General features: G+C 40.9%; 1 protein-coding gene across 1 annotated transcript in view; it reads right to left on the bottom strand.

The window, feature by feature from the left end:
• Positions 1-14284, bottom strand: part of DAW1 (dynein assembly factor with WD repeats 1) — a gene marked incomplete at its 3' end in the record, with an annotated part of 36811 nt that extends 22527 nt beyond the window's left edge. Inside the window, exons 1-4 of the mRNA XM_080671149.1 lie at positions 14161-14284; positions 7418-7490; positions 3718-3862; positions 1448-1506 (exon numbers count right to left, since the gene is read on the bottom strand). Of these exons, the coding sequence (XP_080527275.1) occupies positions 1448-1506; positions 3718-3862; positions 7418-7490; positions 14161-14242 (359 nt within the window). The 5' untranslated portion in view covers positions 14243-14284. The remainder of the gene's footprint in view (positions 1-1447; positions 1507-3717; positions 3863-7417; positions 7491-14160) is intronic.
• Between the last annotated feature and the right edge of the window lie 1815 nt (positions 14285-16099).

Below are 16099 nucleotides of genomic sequence, written 5' to 3'. Positions count from 1 at the left end.
TAAACATTTGCTTCATATTTAACAATTTTTAACATGACTATTCTACTACATGAATAGGTAATATATTGACCTCTAATATTTTAAAGTAAAATAATAATATCTTAGTTATTTCTTAAATATTTTATTAGGGACACTATTTCTCTAACACAGAAAGTAATGGACAATATTGAAAGGTGAGTCTGAATGTCAAGTGGTAATTATACAAGGTGAAGACAGATTCTTATATCTAAACTCAACCAAAAAGGAAGGTAGACAAGGCAGTGTGTCTTTGATTCTCCTCTAGGCATTCTCTTCCTAGCTTCTCCAAGAATGCTTTGGTGCAGTCATTATGGAAGACAGTATGGTGATTTACCCCAAGATTAAAATTAGAACTGCAATGTGATCCAGCAGTTCTACTTGGGGGTGGGTGTATGTATCCAAAGGAACTGCAGAAAGAATGCCGTAGAGATAGATATCTGCACTCCCATATCCATTGCAACTTATTCACCGTAGCTTGGAAATGGGAACAATGTAAGTGTTGGTCAAGGGATGAATGGATAAAAAAATGTAATGTATACAATGAAATATAATTCAACCTTGAGAGAGAAGAAATCTGCCAACTGTGACAACAAAAGTGAACATGGATGACATTATGCTAAGTGAAATAAGCCAGATAGGGAAGGACAAATTCTGTATGATCTCATTCTATGTGGAATCTTAAAAATAAGTTAAATTCATAGAAGCAGAGAGTAGAACAGGAATTACCAGGGGCTGGAAAGTGGGAGAAATGAGAAGGTGTTGGTCCAAGATTACAAAGTTGCAATTATGCAGGATGAATAAGTCTAGATATCTAATCTACAGGCATGTGACAACAGTTAATAATACCGTATAGATTATGGGAAACATGTTAGAATAAATTTTAGGTGCTTTCTTCACACACAAAGAAGGTAACTGTGAGATGATATCTTAATTAGTTTGACTAGCAATTATTTCACTGTGTATAGCAAATCATCATATTGTACACCTTAAATATATACAATTTTTACTTTAAAAAAGTTTACCCCTTGAATGTTATAAATTATAAAAAAATAGAAATATATAGATATAGACAAAACAAAAAAAAGAGGAGTTTTAGGGGCAGTGAAACTGCTCTGTGTGGTACCATAGTGGTGGGTATATGTCATTATACTTTGTCAACCCATAGAATGTACAAAGTCAAGAGTGAAACCTAATGAAAACTGTGAACTTTGAGTGAGAATGATGTGCCACTGTAGGTTCATCGATTGTAACAAATGTACACCTCGAGGGTTGTTAACAGTGGGGGAGGCTGGGGGGGCGGGGGAGAGGTGAACATGAGATATATGAGAAATCCCTTTATCTTCTGCTCAGTTTTGTTGTGAACATGAAACTGCTCTAAAAAATGAAGTCTAATGAAATTATTATTTTTTAAATAAATAGAGAACCTTACCAAGAGCCTGATTTATTCAGTGCAACGTTAGTCAATGGTAGTATATGTGCTCTGAGAACCTTCAAGGAAAGAAAATACCATTTTTAAACTAAAATAAAATTAAGTTTAATTCATTAATTTTAAATTTCAAACCAATAAAAATATGCAAGCTTATCTTAATTATCTTATATAATAAAGAGGTAATGTGCAAATTGACCATCACTCCAACACACAAGATGGCCACCCCCATGTGGACACAAGGTGGCCGCCACAAGATGGCCTACAGGGGAGGACAGTTGTGGGCGATCAGGCCAGCAGGGGAGGGCAGTTGGGGGGGACCAGGTCTGCAGGGGAGGGCAGTTGGGGGGACCAGGCCTGCAGGGGAGGGCAGTTAGGGGTGACCGGGCTGGCAGGGGAGGGGAGTTGGGGCGACCAGGCCTGCAGGGGAGGGAAGTTGGAGGCAATCACGCTGGCAGGGGAGCAGTTAGGCTGGCAGGGGTGTGGTTAGGGGGTGATCAGGCAGGCAGGCAGGCGAGCAGTTGGGAGCCAGCAGTCCTGGATTGTGAGAGGGATGTCTCACTGCCCATTTACACGGGCATTAGGACATACCTCGAGGGGTCCCAGATTGGAGAGGGTGCAGGCTGGGCTGAGAGACACACACACCCCCATGCACGAATTTCATGCACCAGGTCTCTAGTATGTAATAAAAGAACAATATTCAATATCTGAACAAATGAGAAAAAATATATTGTACCATCTATTATTATAATCAACTAGTGGTTCGGTGCACGAAATTCATGCACAATTAAAATGGAATTAATTAGAGGAAATATTTTAATATTGCTATTTTCCCTTTCTCTATAATAGAAGTGTCAGAGATAAAAGAAAATTAGTAATATGTATATGAAAATCTCCCTCCTGTCAGAGTCTGGGGTGCACGGTGGGACCCAGAGTCAAGTCCCCAACCACTCATGTGAGACTCAGACCTGGCCGGCCCATCCCCGTCAAGCCCTGCAGGGTGGGGGGCATGGCCTCAGATCCCCCCACCCTGGCAAGAGGGCATGACGACCATTTGCATATTAGCTCTTTATTATATAGGATAATACATTTGGTAGTTATGAATAATTACAAAACCATAATCTGTGTTTTCCATCAACTTGCCTTTAAGATAAATTATTGCTATTAAATAAGATAGCAAATAGCACTAATTTATAATATTTTCTTTAACATAGTACACATGGTTTTGTAGATATGTATGAACAGTGTATAGAGGAAATACATTTAATATGTTTACAATGTATTATTACTTTTTTAATCATAAAGTTCTTTTCGAGTCAGGATATAACTTATTTTATTTATCTTTCAATCCCTACATTATTTGGCACACAGTAAATAAGTAATATTTATTGGATAAATATAGGCAAATTGGACATTCTGTTTGCAGACAGAGTGATAGATTAGGCTGGGACAGTCTAAGTTATGTCTATTACCAGAGTGTAACTACTATTAATAGTGTTTTCTTTCACTATCAAAATTGTTCCCTTTGAAGGATAAATTACAAGGTCATGCTAGTTATAGAGCTCCTATTTGGAGTTTAATAGTGCCACCTGCTGGACAAAGAAATATTACAAGAATAACCTAATCCTTTTTTAGTAAATTGAAAGAATGAGTACAAAAGATTGCTTTAATATTTTGTATCAGATAGAATATGCTGAGTATGTAAATAATAATTATATTTTCTTATAATTATACTTAAATCATACAAAATTAAGTCATTTTAATATGAAGCAATTATAGAAGAAGCTATAAAATCTTGTTAGTAAAAAAATAAGCTGTTCCTGAAGTAATAAATGACTAAATTTGTTATATTTTTAATTTAATAATAAAAAACTATGGAAAATAAGCATATTTACATTGAATTAAAATTTTTACATCAATAATATCAATAAATAATTTACTGAAATATTGATTTATCATGAAACACATCTTAATATTACTCTAAATGAAAAAAATAACTTTAATTATTTAATAACTTAAAGCTTCCTTAATGGTTATCCTTTAAATTTATCATTATAAATAACAGCTATATTTACTGCAAATCTTTATTAAACTTCAAAAAATAAATGTTTGAATTTCATTCATTCAACAAACAGTCATTGAGACTCAGCCTTAACAAATACATGTGAGGCACTGAGGGGAAGAAAAAAACAAGATTTGCATTTCACCTCAAATTAATAGGATGTCAATGAATTCATTGAAGTTACACCTTGTATTTTGAAAACACACATTACCTTGAAAAGTTCGAATTTGTGGTCGCTGTGCTGTCTGAGTTTATCCTGTAGTCTCTGTATTAAAAGTTTCACCTGGTGTGATCGTGAAGCTGTGATTAGAGGTTCTGCTCTCTGTATCTCTTCTACTAGGGCACTGACATCAGTACTAAGATCCACAAAAAGAAAGTTACTTCTCCTAAGCCACAGTCGCACCTGCATTCATTACCTGAAGAGTTGCATTGTTTTTACGAAGTACAGCATTTATAAAATGTTAAGAACACCATCATCTTTATCCAGAGATCTCTGGGGGGGACGGACTTGTGGGGGGGAGAAATCATGCAAATCAATAAAGAGCATTGTGGCAGGGATGGCAGCAGCTGGGATTCTCCAGAACCCATTTTCAGTTCCTGAGACTTCTCCCCTGGGAAGAGCGGGTGCAAAGATCCTGACTTGCTCACCTAAAGAAGGCCAAGGGCATCCTGGTCTGAGCATGAGCTTCTTCTATATATTTTTTCCTTCTTTTTCTTTTAAATGAAGTTATATTGAATGTTCCTGGTAGTACTATTTTTTCCTCTTTACATATGTTCTCTCATTTAATTCTGTAACAACCTTCTAATTTAATACTTTTATAATAACTATATTTGCACTAAAAGAAAAACAAAAAAAAACTGAGGTCCAGAAAGTTTCTTTAAAATATATATATATTTATATGTCCTCTTTTTTCCCTCATGGACCCCTTCTAGCCTGCCCCCACCGCCTGCCCCAGACCTTCATCACCCTATAGTCTGTGTCTATGGCTTATGCATACAAGTGCTTTGGTTGATCTCTTCCAACCCACCGACCCAAAGTGTTGGCTCTAAATATTTTCAGGGAAAGAGAAAGTACCTGACCAAAAATAAACATTCAAAGCATAATAGTGATTTTTATTACTATTTCTTATTGGCTACAACATGATTTGCCTGAAAGAGAACTGGTCTGACAAGGGCAGAGTCATGGTTTTCCTCAGTATTTCAGTAATCTATACCAATTCTAGTCAATTTTGCTAGTCCAGAATAATATTAAATCAGGGCAAATATTAATGACTATGAACTGCAAAGCATCCAAATGGGGTAATTTTGCAAAACATGAGTCAAAGATGCACACTACCCAGCACGCATCCTTAAGGCCCTGTGGCCTGGCTGCGAGGGGTGATGAGTTAATGGACAGCCTCCAGCTGAGCTGCTCCAGGATCCCTCTCAGCATTTGAGCTCAGGGCCTGTTCTTCATGGTGGCCCTCAGCCCAGGGCTGAGCAAAGGGGCAGTGCAAGAGCCTGACTGTTTTGGCACGTCAGAAACTCCCCTAACCAGCAAGCTCTACTCTGGAGCTCCCCTTTGGGCTGTCAGAGGCCATTGTCAAATCTGCATCATCATGATGTGTGCCTCCTCCTGCCCACCCGCTTCACCCTCTGGTCTGTCACAGGGGTCACTGTCCAGTAACCTTTTACCCACCTACCTCTGTCTCAGCATCCACTTCCCAGAAACTCGGACTCTGATAAGCATCCTAAATGCACACTTCCTGCGCTCCAGTTCTGTGCAAGGCACTGAGCTGCTAGACTACTGGCCCCATTAGCTTTTACTGAGTGCCTACTGTGGGTTACGCACTGCAAGCGTAAAAGACATGGTCCCAGCTCTCAGGAAATACAACCTATTGGAATTAGAGTGAGTATTTGGAACGGAAATAAACCAGAGACAGTTTATAATTATGCCTTTGATAAATTCTGAGACAGTTTGTTATCAAAAATATTATACTTTCATAAGCATTAAAAACATCATAATGCCTTTTGGGAGTTTCCAACAAATGTGGTGAATCAATACAAATTTCCTTGTGAGATCTCAAGAAACCCGATGGTTAACTGGTATATCCCAACTGCGGTCCTATTCTAATTGTTAACTTCTAATATAGTAACTCCACTATGTCTTATATAATGCAAGTGTTTTTATGTGCAGAATACTTCCAGATTCTTGGGCAGAACTAGAAATAAGACCCATACTTTTTTAAAACAAACTTTGAGACATTTATTGACTCTATCGGATGAATACAGCTTCCTAAAGATCTACACTTTTTATACAGAAGTCTGCACTGTCCTGAATCTCTACCTGGAAGTTATTCTCTCACCTATAAGTTTATCTGCATCACTCACATGTTGTTCATCCGTTTCATACAAGTTGTTCCTCAAACTAGACAATAAGCCCACAGAGGTAGGCATTATGACTCGCATCTTTATAGCCTCTCATGGACTCTACCCTACAGCTTTACATGTAGAAAGTGCAAATACATCATTTACTGATTGAAAAAATGAATGTCGAACAATGGAGCTTTTGCCTGCTGCCATAACCACACACAGCAGTAATGTGTTCCCTTTACAAAACTAGTAAAAAGGCTTGATTTGATCTGAGGTCTTGTCTTCCCTGAAAACAGATTAAACAGAGATTGGTGTAGATGAAATTAAATAACATTGTCTTAGCCACCGTTTACTTTTTTATTTAAAAAATAAATACCTTCTGTGTCCTTGTGCCAGGCATCTGGAATCATCACTGTTATCATCCAAGCCACACCTGTTCCCACCCTGAGACAGACTCCAGACCTGGGGCAGCTCTCACCAGCCAGGAGCTATTTGGTTTATTCTAAAACTAGAGAGCAGCTGTCTCCTATGTGAGAAGTCCCTTTGCTGACAGACTCTGTTCCCTTCCCCACTAATCAGAACAAAGCAAAAGGACAGTCGCAGTGGGAAATCACTCATTGCCCCGGGGTACTAGATAAAACACATATTGCAGTATTTTTATACTAGTTCTTTTTTATCTTCTCCCATTCAGAATATCTTCTTATCTGCATGTGGGCTCCCACAGGAATAATCTCTATTCTGATTCTATCTCTCCAAGTGCAGTTTTGCATAAGACGTCCTAACAGAAATGAATTCTTGGCAATATGATCTCCCAGGGGGATTTCCTCTGAGCACACAAGTTTCAGAGACAAAACTTAATTCCTCCCAACTCCACCCCATGGCAATTATTGAGGAAGATTGTATGCAGTCAGCCCTATGAGATGTTTATCTACTAAGAAAATAACAGGCTTGGTAATATTCTTAAAATGTCATGACCAGTACCCCTCAGTAATGTTAAGGTCATCAAAAAGAAGGCAAGTCTGAGGCACTCTCACAGCCATGAGGAGACCAAGGAGACATCATGACTAAATGCCATGTGGTCTCCTGGAGGGGATCTTGGAAGAGAAAAAGAGGTTTAGGCAAAAACCAAGGAAAATTGAGTAAAATACAGTCTTTAGTCAATAATAATGTATCAATACTGGTTCATTAATTATGACAAATGTATTGTACTAGTCTAAGATGATAATAATAGGGGATACCAAGTATGGGGTACGTGGAAACTTTCTCTTCACAACTTTTCTAAAACTATTCTAAACTAAAAGGTTTATTTTTATTTAAAAGGGTCTATTTAGGGGGTAGGAGGGAAGGGCAGACTAATGATCCATTTTCTACCTCCTCATTCAACAAGACACTCAAGTAGAACTCACTGAAACTAACAGGAAGTCACACACCACACAACATTTTTAAAGCAATGTATTGTCTGAGGTTATGCAGCTCCTCCATACGTCACCCTATGTCAGGGTTTTCGAGAAAAAAAAAAATGGATATGAAATACATGTCACATTGTATAGCTAGTTTACCTGGGACTGAGATCAAGTAAATCTATGGATTTGGTCTTCAATTCTCCACTTTTCTCATATTCCAACATAATTCCTATAAAATTAAACAAACATGTTTAAAACATTTATGATGAAACTGATGTCAAAAGTTAATCTACTTTGACAATTTAATCATTTTTATTTCTCAATAGCTTGAATTTTTCAAAACATATGCACTGATGTCTAATTCTAAAACAAGATCATGTAAATTCACTTTTCCCTGGTCTTTCCTCTAAATACAATTAAATAACCTTGAAACTATTCAACAGGCAAGGATAAAATAATTGAGAGTTGTATAGAAGAAGGTGGACTGGCCAAAGGCCTCAAGACTCAAGGAATGACAATATGGTAAATTTCCTAAATTTTCTTTTTATCACCTTATATCCCCAAACTGGAGACCAACAGAATGTGTGACCTGGAACCACCAAAAGGCAGAGACCACAAAAACCAAACAACAACAAACACCATACCACAACCACAGCAACTTGCTTGCTATGGCCAAAAGTCCACAAGAAGGGAAGGCATACAAAGAACTAATAGAGAGCCCTAAACCCTGCTCCACAGCTGGGGCTGAAAGGGCGGGGAAGGGCCCCAGCGGGAGCCCACCCACTAGGGAAAGCCTGGGCTGATCTGGTTTCCACTGCAAAGCGGGGTCGGCAGCTATCTAGTCTGCCTGCAGCAGACACAGCAACAAGTCCCAGGTTTTATCAACACGTGCTCCTCTGCTGGGCCCAGGGAGCCATCCAGTCTGTCTAGAGCGGTGGTTCTCAACCTTTCTCATGCATGTTGTGGTCACCTCATGTTGTGGTGACCCCCAACCATAAAATCATTTTCGTTGCTACTTCATAACTGTAATTTTGCTACTGTAATGAATCGTAATGTAAATATCTGTGTTTTCCGATGGTCTTAGGCTCTACAGCAGCTGTTCTCAACCTGTGGGTTCCAGAAAACACAGATATTTACATTACAATTCATAACAGCAGCAAAATTACAGTTATGAAGTAGCAACAAAAATAATTTTATGGTTGGGGGTCACCACAACATGAGGAACTGTATTAAAGGGTCGCGGCATTAGAAAGGTTGAGAACCACTGGTCTAGAGCAATGCTAGGGAAGTCCCAGGGCCTTCCATACCCTACTTCACAACTCGGCCATTGGTAGGCAGTCTCATCCACCTCCAAAAGAAGCAGCAATGAAGTCCTAGGATATCCCAGATGTCGCTCTACCACCAGGTGCCAACACAATGTCTCTCTGTATTTGAGCTGTGGCAAAACCAGGCTCGGGGTTAGTCCCTCATCCTCAGAAGGTCACCCAGTGAGAACAGGCCTATTGGGATATAGCTCTGCCCCTGCAGGTGGCACCAGCAAGAATGGAGCAGGAAGAAGCTCTAGCAGCACCAGGAACACTAAGCAGACCAGGAACACATTGCAAGGCCTCAGAAAACTGACCTGCCACTGGAACTAAAGCAAGCACTCATCCGTGAGGAGCACAGGACCGCTGTCCAAGTCTGCGGCCACTGCCTTGATTTGTTCTAAGGTACCAGCTGTTTCACCTTTCACTGTTTCTGCACCATTAGTGCAAATGTCAATACAGGGGGGAAAGCAAATGATATCTTATGGTTATTATGGAAAATGATTTGACCTGGAGGCCCCATTTTAAGGAGGTTCAAGAGCCCCTACAATTTGCAGGTCACAGTTATAGACCATAATTCAATATAACAGATGTCAAATTAATCTATGGAGTTAAAGTAATTATCATTATTTTATATTTGGGATTTGAAAATTTACCCCATATTATAACAAACTATGTCACAATAAACTATGGTTCTGATGCAAAATTAGATTTGTGTAATAGAATCACCTTTATATAGAAGTCCCTTTATTTTAAAAATAAAGTGAAGGTAATATTTGAAATTAATTGGAAAAGAATGGTTTGTTCAATAAATAATGATTTCATAATCAGCTGAATTTTGAAAAAGTAATAAAACTATAATTCTACCATGTAGTGTACAAAAAAAATGTATTCTAGGCTGATCAGAAATTTTTAAAATTAAGAATAAATTATAAAATGGCCTAAATAATAGAATATATTTTTATCTTAGTGTTTGTAGTTGACATTTCAAGCATGATGTGAAACTCAACAGCTAAAAAGGGAAAAAAGGAATCTCAAAAATGAAAAATAAAATATAAAACATGTACATTGACATTTCCACTGTGACAAACATCAGGCAGTATAGTCCCTCTTCCATAATCACTGATCTCCAAAGTGAGTGAGAGGTTGCAAAGAATATGACTTTAAAAAAATAGACAAAGATGCTCCTGAACACATGTAGTTCTTCAGTAATTGTTTCCCACAGTATAAATATTCCTGACCTCCCTCTGGTTGCGAATCATTATTTAATTGATATAATTCCCAAAACAGGTAAGGAGCCACTACCCCACAAATTCTGCAATGTACTAAAAGGCTAAGCTTCATAAGATGTCAGTAGTCCTTACCCAGGTCATATTCAGTCAACAGAAACCTTTAAAGTGGTCAGAACATTAATCAGTTTAATTAATATTTATAACTCCTTCTCCTGACCATAAAACTAAGGACTTGTACCCGATCAATAAAAGACAAAAGCTGTCATAACTGAGTCAGTTGAAAAGCACGTACTCAACACCTACTCTTCGAGTGAATTAATGAATTAATTAATATGACCAAGATAAAAAGGAAATGCCTCCTTTTGATTAGTCATGTTACTGTTCTGTGTCTTTAGTCATCAGGAATTTAAGTAGGGAGAGGGATCATTCAATGGATGCCAACAAGACAATGCTCCTGATTATTCAAAAGAATGTGGGAGGACTAAAATGAGAGAATTAGGAGGTGAAGAAAAATTGCACTATAAACCAAAGGGATAAAGTGGCATGGGGATGACTCAGTGGGGAGCGATTTTTCCCTGGTAGATAATGTTATTGTACCACCCACCTGCTATTCAGGAGCAGCTTGGAAATCTGCATATAATACATGGCTCACCAAAGATTGGAATTCAGAAATTATGTCTAGATGCTAAGTGGTATGCCCTCATTAGAAGATAATCATTAAGGCAATAATTGAAAGCACGGCTCTAAAGCCTCATTTGAATCGGAGATTACTATTAGAACCCTGGACTATTATTACTATTAGAGCTGAAGCGGACCTGGGAGATCACTACACAATCCATTCACAGTTCAGGCAGAGTTCTAGGCATGGTACTTAACACACATCATCTCATTAAACTCATTCATTTATTCAACAAATACCTAAGTGCCTATTTATTCACCATGCTCTATTCTAAGTGCTAGAGATATGGCAGTAGACAAAATAGACATAAAGCTTTTATTTTAGTTGGCGAGACTAAGATAAATAAGTAAAATGATGCTGAATTGAGATAATGCTAAGAAAATATAAATCAGGGAATGAGTTATGGAATATCTTGAAAAGTTGGAAATTCTAGAAAGGCAGGTTTCACTTTATTAACTACAGACTTTTGATGGAAAGACTTAAAAAAAAAAAAGGTGAGAGTTCTGGTTATGCAGATGTCCAGCGGAACTGATTCCATGCTAAATAAATAACAGCAACTACAGAGATCTAGTGGGGGTACAACCAGTGCATCCAAGGAACACCAAGGAAAGTAGTGTGTCTGGATCAGGAAGCAAGGTGAAGTCAGGGAGGCAAAGGCAGGGAAGGATCTTGCAGGGCCTTGGAGATTATAGCCTCAGAGATCATGGTCTTTTCACTTCAAGTGAAATGAAAAGCTGTTGGAGGGCCAAGAGTGACATAATCAAATTCATGTTCTAATAGAGTGACCCTGCTGCTGTGTTGAAAATAAACTAAAGTGGGGCAAGAAACTCCAGCAATAAAGGAAATGTCAGCCATGGTTGTGGGAAGTTGCTAAATTCTGTCCAGTCATGTACCACATAATAATGTTTCAGACCACACATATGAAGGTGGACCCATCTATCTATATATATAAAAGTCTAAGCAACCATTACAACTGACTGAATGGTTCACTAAAATGTGCACTGACAACCAGGGGGCAGACACTCAATGCAGGAGCTGCCCCCTGGTGGTCAGTGCACTCCCACAGCCAACCTCCTGCGGTCCCTCCCCCTGGCTGGCCAACCTCCCACAGTCCCCGCGCCCCCTGCCCCCCACCTGCCAGCCCCAATCGGTCCCAATCAGGACTGGGCAAAACGGCCCTCATCGGCTCCGATTGCTGGCCAGACCGAGGGACCCCACCCATGCACAAATTTGTGCACCGGGCCTCCAGTAAGATTATAATGGAGCTGGAAAATTCCTATTGCCTAGTAACATCATAGCCATTGTAATGTTGTAGCACAATGCATTCCTCACACGTTTGTGGTGATGCTGGTACAAACACACCTACTGGCTGCCAGTTGTACAAAAGTGTAGTATGTACAGTACATAAAACTTGATAATAATAATAAATGGCTCTGATACTGGCTTGGCTTATGTATTGACTACACTTTCATTATTATTTTAGAATGTACTCTTTCTACTTATATAAAAAAAAAAGCGTTTGCTGTAAAACAGTACACTATGTTGTGCCAGCAGTAGTTTCCTATATCTGTGTTTACCATGTTTCTTGATTGCATCATTTTCTCTTGTGCTTGATTTAAACTTGTGTTGTTTTGTACAGTAATATGCTGTGAAGACTGTGGCCAAGGAGCAATAGACTATACCATATAGCCTAGGTGTGTAGGAGGCTAGACCATCCAGGTTTGTGTAGATGCACTCTGTGATGTTCACACAACAATGTAATCACCTAAGGACACACTTCTCAGAACATATCCCGTTGTGAAGCAGTGAATGACTGTATTTGGAAGGCGAGCTGGCAGGGTTTGCTACTGGACCACATGTGGAGTGTGCAAGGGTGAGTCCAAGGTTTTGGCGTGAGCCGTAGTGGAGAAATGGAGCTGCCATTGACTTAGTTGAGGCAGACCACAGAGGCCCATATACAATGCACATTGGACATCTGAAATAAAGAACTAGGTGGGCAGTTAGGTATTCAGGACTACCTTGGGTGGTCTGTAAGCCCTGAGAATAGATGAGGTCACGTAGCACATGAGTATAGATAGAAAAAGCCAAGGACAGAGCTCTGGGACACTCCATCATTAAGATTAGAAAAAAAGAGGAACAGCCAAGGTGGACCAAGGAGTGACAGTGAGGCAGGAGATAAAACAGTGTGTCCTAGAAGCCAAAGGAGGGCAGAATGAGCAAATGGGTCCAAAGCTACTGTCAGGTCCAAAAAGGCAAGGACTGAGATGCAGCCAGGGATTCAGCCACATTGGAGGTCATTGGGGACCTTGAAAAGGGCAGTTTCACTGGAGCAATGAAGATGAACGCAGGATAGAAGTACGTTCAAGACAGAAGGGAGAAGACAAATTGAAAACAACATTCTTTCAAGGAGGTTTACTCTGCAGAAAGGGAGATAAATGGAAGGGTCAGCAGACCTGGGTGCCATTATCACCATCTGACAGCTCAACAGATCAAAACAAATTGTCCAAGTTGCTGAATTTTTACAGGGTGAGAGTAGTTCTGATTCCAGAGCTCACATTCTTGACCTACACTTCACAGGAAAGGAATGAAAGCAAGACATTCATTTATCATTCTATTTGTGGGAACCAGCCCCAGACTCTGTGCAAGCACGGCCAATGTGAGGTTGTGGAATGCTTAAAGAGAACAAGCCATTCATCGTAACTTAACATGTCCCACATACTACCTCTCCTATCTAGAGCCTTGCCACGGTGTTTTAATTGGAGTTCTGAGAACAGTATGTACTATGGACTACAAATGTTGACTTCCCACTGGAGAAAGTGGCTGTCCAGGCCCACTCTTGACAGAGACCTGAACTTTGCATTGGGCAGGTATATATGGTAATCTACAGCCTTGGGGCAAGTTTTTCACACTTTTTACTTTATATTTTTCCTAAAGTGAGTTCTGAATTAAAAGCCAAGAGTTCTGCTCCTGGTTCTGTCCCTAACAAGCTGGGTGACCAGTGGACTTCAAATATTCTGTAAAGGCGACCATGTCCTCACCTGTTTTTTTTTTTGTTTTTTTTTTTAAAAAAGGAGAACTAGGCAAGTGTATCCTACTGGAACTGTAGCATTCTGGGCTTATTTTATCCTTTCCTAAACTCATTGGAAGCCAGGCCTGAGACCTTCTTTAAGGCTCCAGGGCAGGGAGCGCAAAGCACCGGGCGGCAGGCCCTCAGTAAACATGCCCATCGATTGACACGTGCAGTCTGAAATAGTCACTAAGACAATGTATACTGAGCAGACATTTTTCTTTTCATACTCAACACACGGTGTCTGGGTCATAAAACCCAATGTGGCCCTTGTGGGTGTCTGCCCTTGCAGAAACCAATGTCCCAGGACATCACCCATCGCCACCTCCCCCTCTGCATCGGTCACTCTCCTAACTAACCAGAAAGCATAACTCAGCAATTTACAAGTTCAAAGACTTCCTAAGAGACTCGTTATAAAAGTTTTGAGGAACAGAGACCAGTATCTGAAAGAGTGAGGATGTTGGGAAGTGCCCTGCTTCCAGCTCCCCAGGGATCACCCACTCCGGCCCCGGCCCCGCCCCGCCCTTTGGGTCCCCGCACCCTCTTCACCGCACACCCGCCCAGCGCCCAGCGCCGAGTCTAGGTCCCACGCGAGGGCGGAGGGCACCCGCCCGTACCTGGCGGGTAATAACGGAGCAGGAGGCTCTTGAGCTTCATTTCCTTGCTCCCGGACCCCTCACGGATCAGATTCGTAGCCATGGAAACGGCCAAACAGCAGCGGGACGCCGGGACGCATGCGCAGGCACCTGGCGCGCTCCGGGGGTGGGGAGCTTGGGGCCGGGGTTCACGGAGCGCTACTTGAGTCCAGGCCCTGTAAGACCCCAGCATCTGCCTCTGGGCCCCCAGGATGAACGGGGGCTCCAGGGTGCGGGGCCCGGACAGCGCTCCCGCCCGCGTTCCCGCCACCTGAATCTGCATCCCTCTTTGCCTGGGGCGAGGTCCCCTCCTGGCCTTAGGAAGGGTGACCTCATAATGGCAGGTACGCGACCACCACCTGGGCTGCATCCATTGGGTTCCAAAAAGCAGGGATGGGAGAAAAATCCCTGGGTCGTTTTCCATTCCTGGCTCCTCCACGTGCCCTGCCCCTGTCCCCACAAAAGAAAAATGACTCAATGTAATAGCCTAGATTTGCTGAAGCAGTACCGTACACTGCACTGTTATACGCCTGTATTCATAGTCGTAAGAAAGATATGAGTTATGCACCGCTTATTACCACCCCATCACAGGAATGAGACAGCTGAGGCTTAGAGAAGGTGAAGCACTACCCCAGGTCTAGGTCTAGTGAGCGGTGGAGGATGGGAAGGTGGTGTGTCCGAAGCCTATACCTGGAAGCCTACACCTGCACTCTCAACTCCAGGTTTAAGTCTTCCCAGGCCTCCTTCTGGCCTGTTCTATTTTTGGCCAGCATCATCCCCTTCCTGCCACCTGGAGTTTCCATCAGGAACGCTGTGGACAGGAAGAGCTGGATAGGCAGAGTGTCAATTTCCTTTAAGGAATTTGACCTCCAAGTTCCAAAATCGGAATTTCCCAAACTTAAGCAATTCCTGTGTTATCTTCTTATCTCCATATCTACAGTTTTCTCTGTCCTTTCAGCTTCTCTAAATTGACTTACTCACTTGTTTTACTCGACGTTTTAAAATGTGATTTAAAAGAAACTTGTTGTCAATGCTGTAAATGAATATTTCGTAGTAATTTTCAATGAAGAGCAGCAGTCAACTGTAAAAATACATGTGACTTTTTAAAATGCTAGTGAATTACTCTATATTATGGCCTGCCAAATACTGTGAAACAAAGGCCTTCCCTTTCTTCTTCTTTTTTTAAAATATATTTTCATTGATTTCACAGTAGAATGAAGAGGGAGAGGGATATAGAAACACGGATGATGAGAGAGAATCATTGATTGGCTGCCTCCTGCGTGCTCCCTACTGGAGATGGAGCCCACAACCCTGGCATGTACCCTGAACCAAGAATCAAACTGTGACCTCCTAGTTTGAGCCACATTGGCCAGCCTCCTTCCTCTTCTTCTTCTTCTCCTCTTCCTCCTCTGCCACAGCCTCCTCCTCCTCCTCCTCCTTCTCCTTCTTTTCTATAGAGAGGAAAAAATTAGCAACTATTTGAAATTTTCAAGACAGGCTAGCACCTAACTGAGCCTTATTACTTCATGGAGTCAGAGAGTACTGTTGTCCTACTCTGAGCCCATCATGAGAAGGCAGGTTTCTTTGGAAAAGACAATAATGCTAAGATAAATAGAAGGCAGCAGGAAAGGAAGAAAACCAAATATGAGAGACATTGACTCCTTAAAAGAAGCCATAGCATGAGTCCACGGGAGCTGAGCAAGGCAGTTGAGAACAGGACATTGGACATCACTCATTCATAGAGTCGCCAGATTTGGGAGCTGACTCAATGACATGTAACTCACTTGGAAGGTTGGAGAGATGATGGAAATGGGAAAGCCTTTGTCACTAAGTAATACAAATGGGCAGCACATAAAAATCATCTCTTGCCACCTGAAGCAAGCATCCATATTTGGAAACCAGGGAACCAGATGCAATCTAA

The sequence above is a fragment of the Plecotus auritus genome, assembly GCF_963455305.1.
Source record: "Plecotus auritus genome assembly, chromosome: 5".
Lineage (NCBI taxonomy): Eukaryota > Metazoa > Chordata > Mammalia > Chiroptera > Vespertilionidae > Plecotus > Plecotus auritus.
This window is presented reverse-complemented; position numbering and strand designations above follow the sequence as displayed.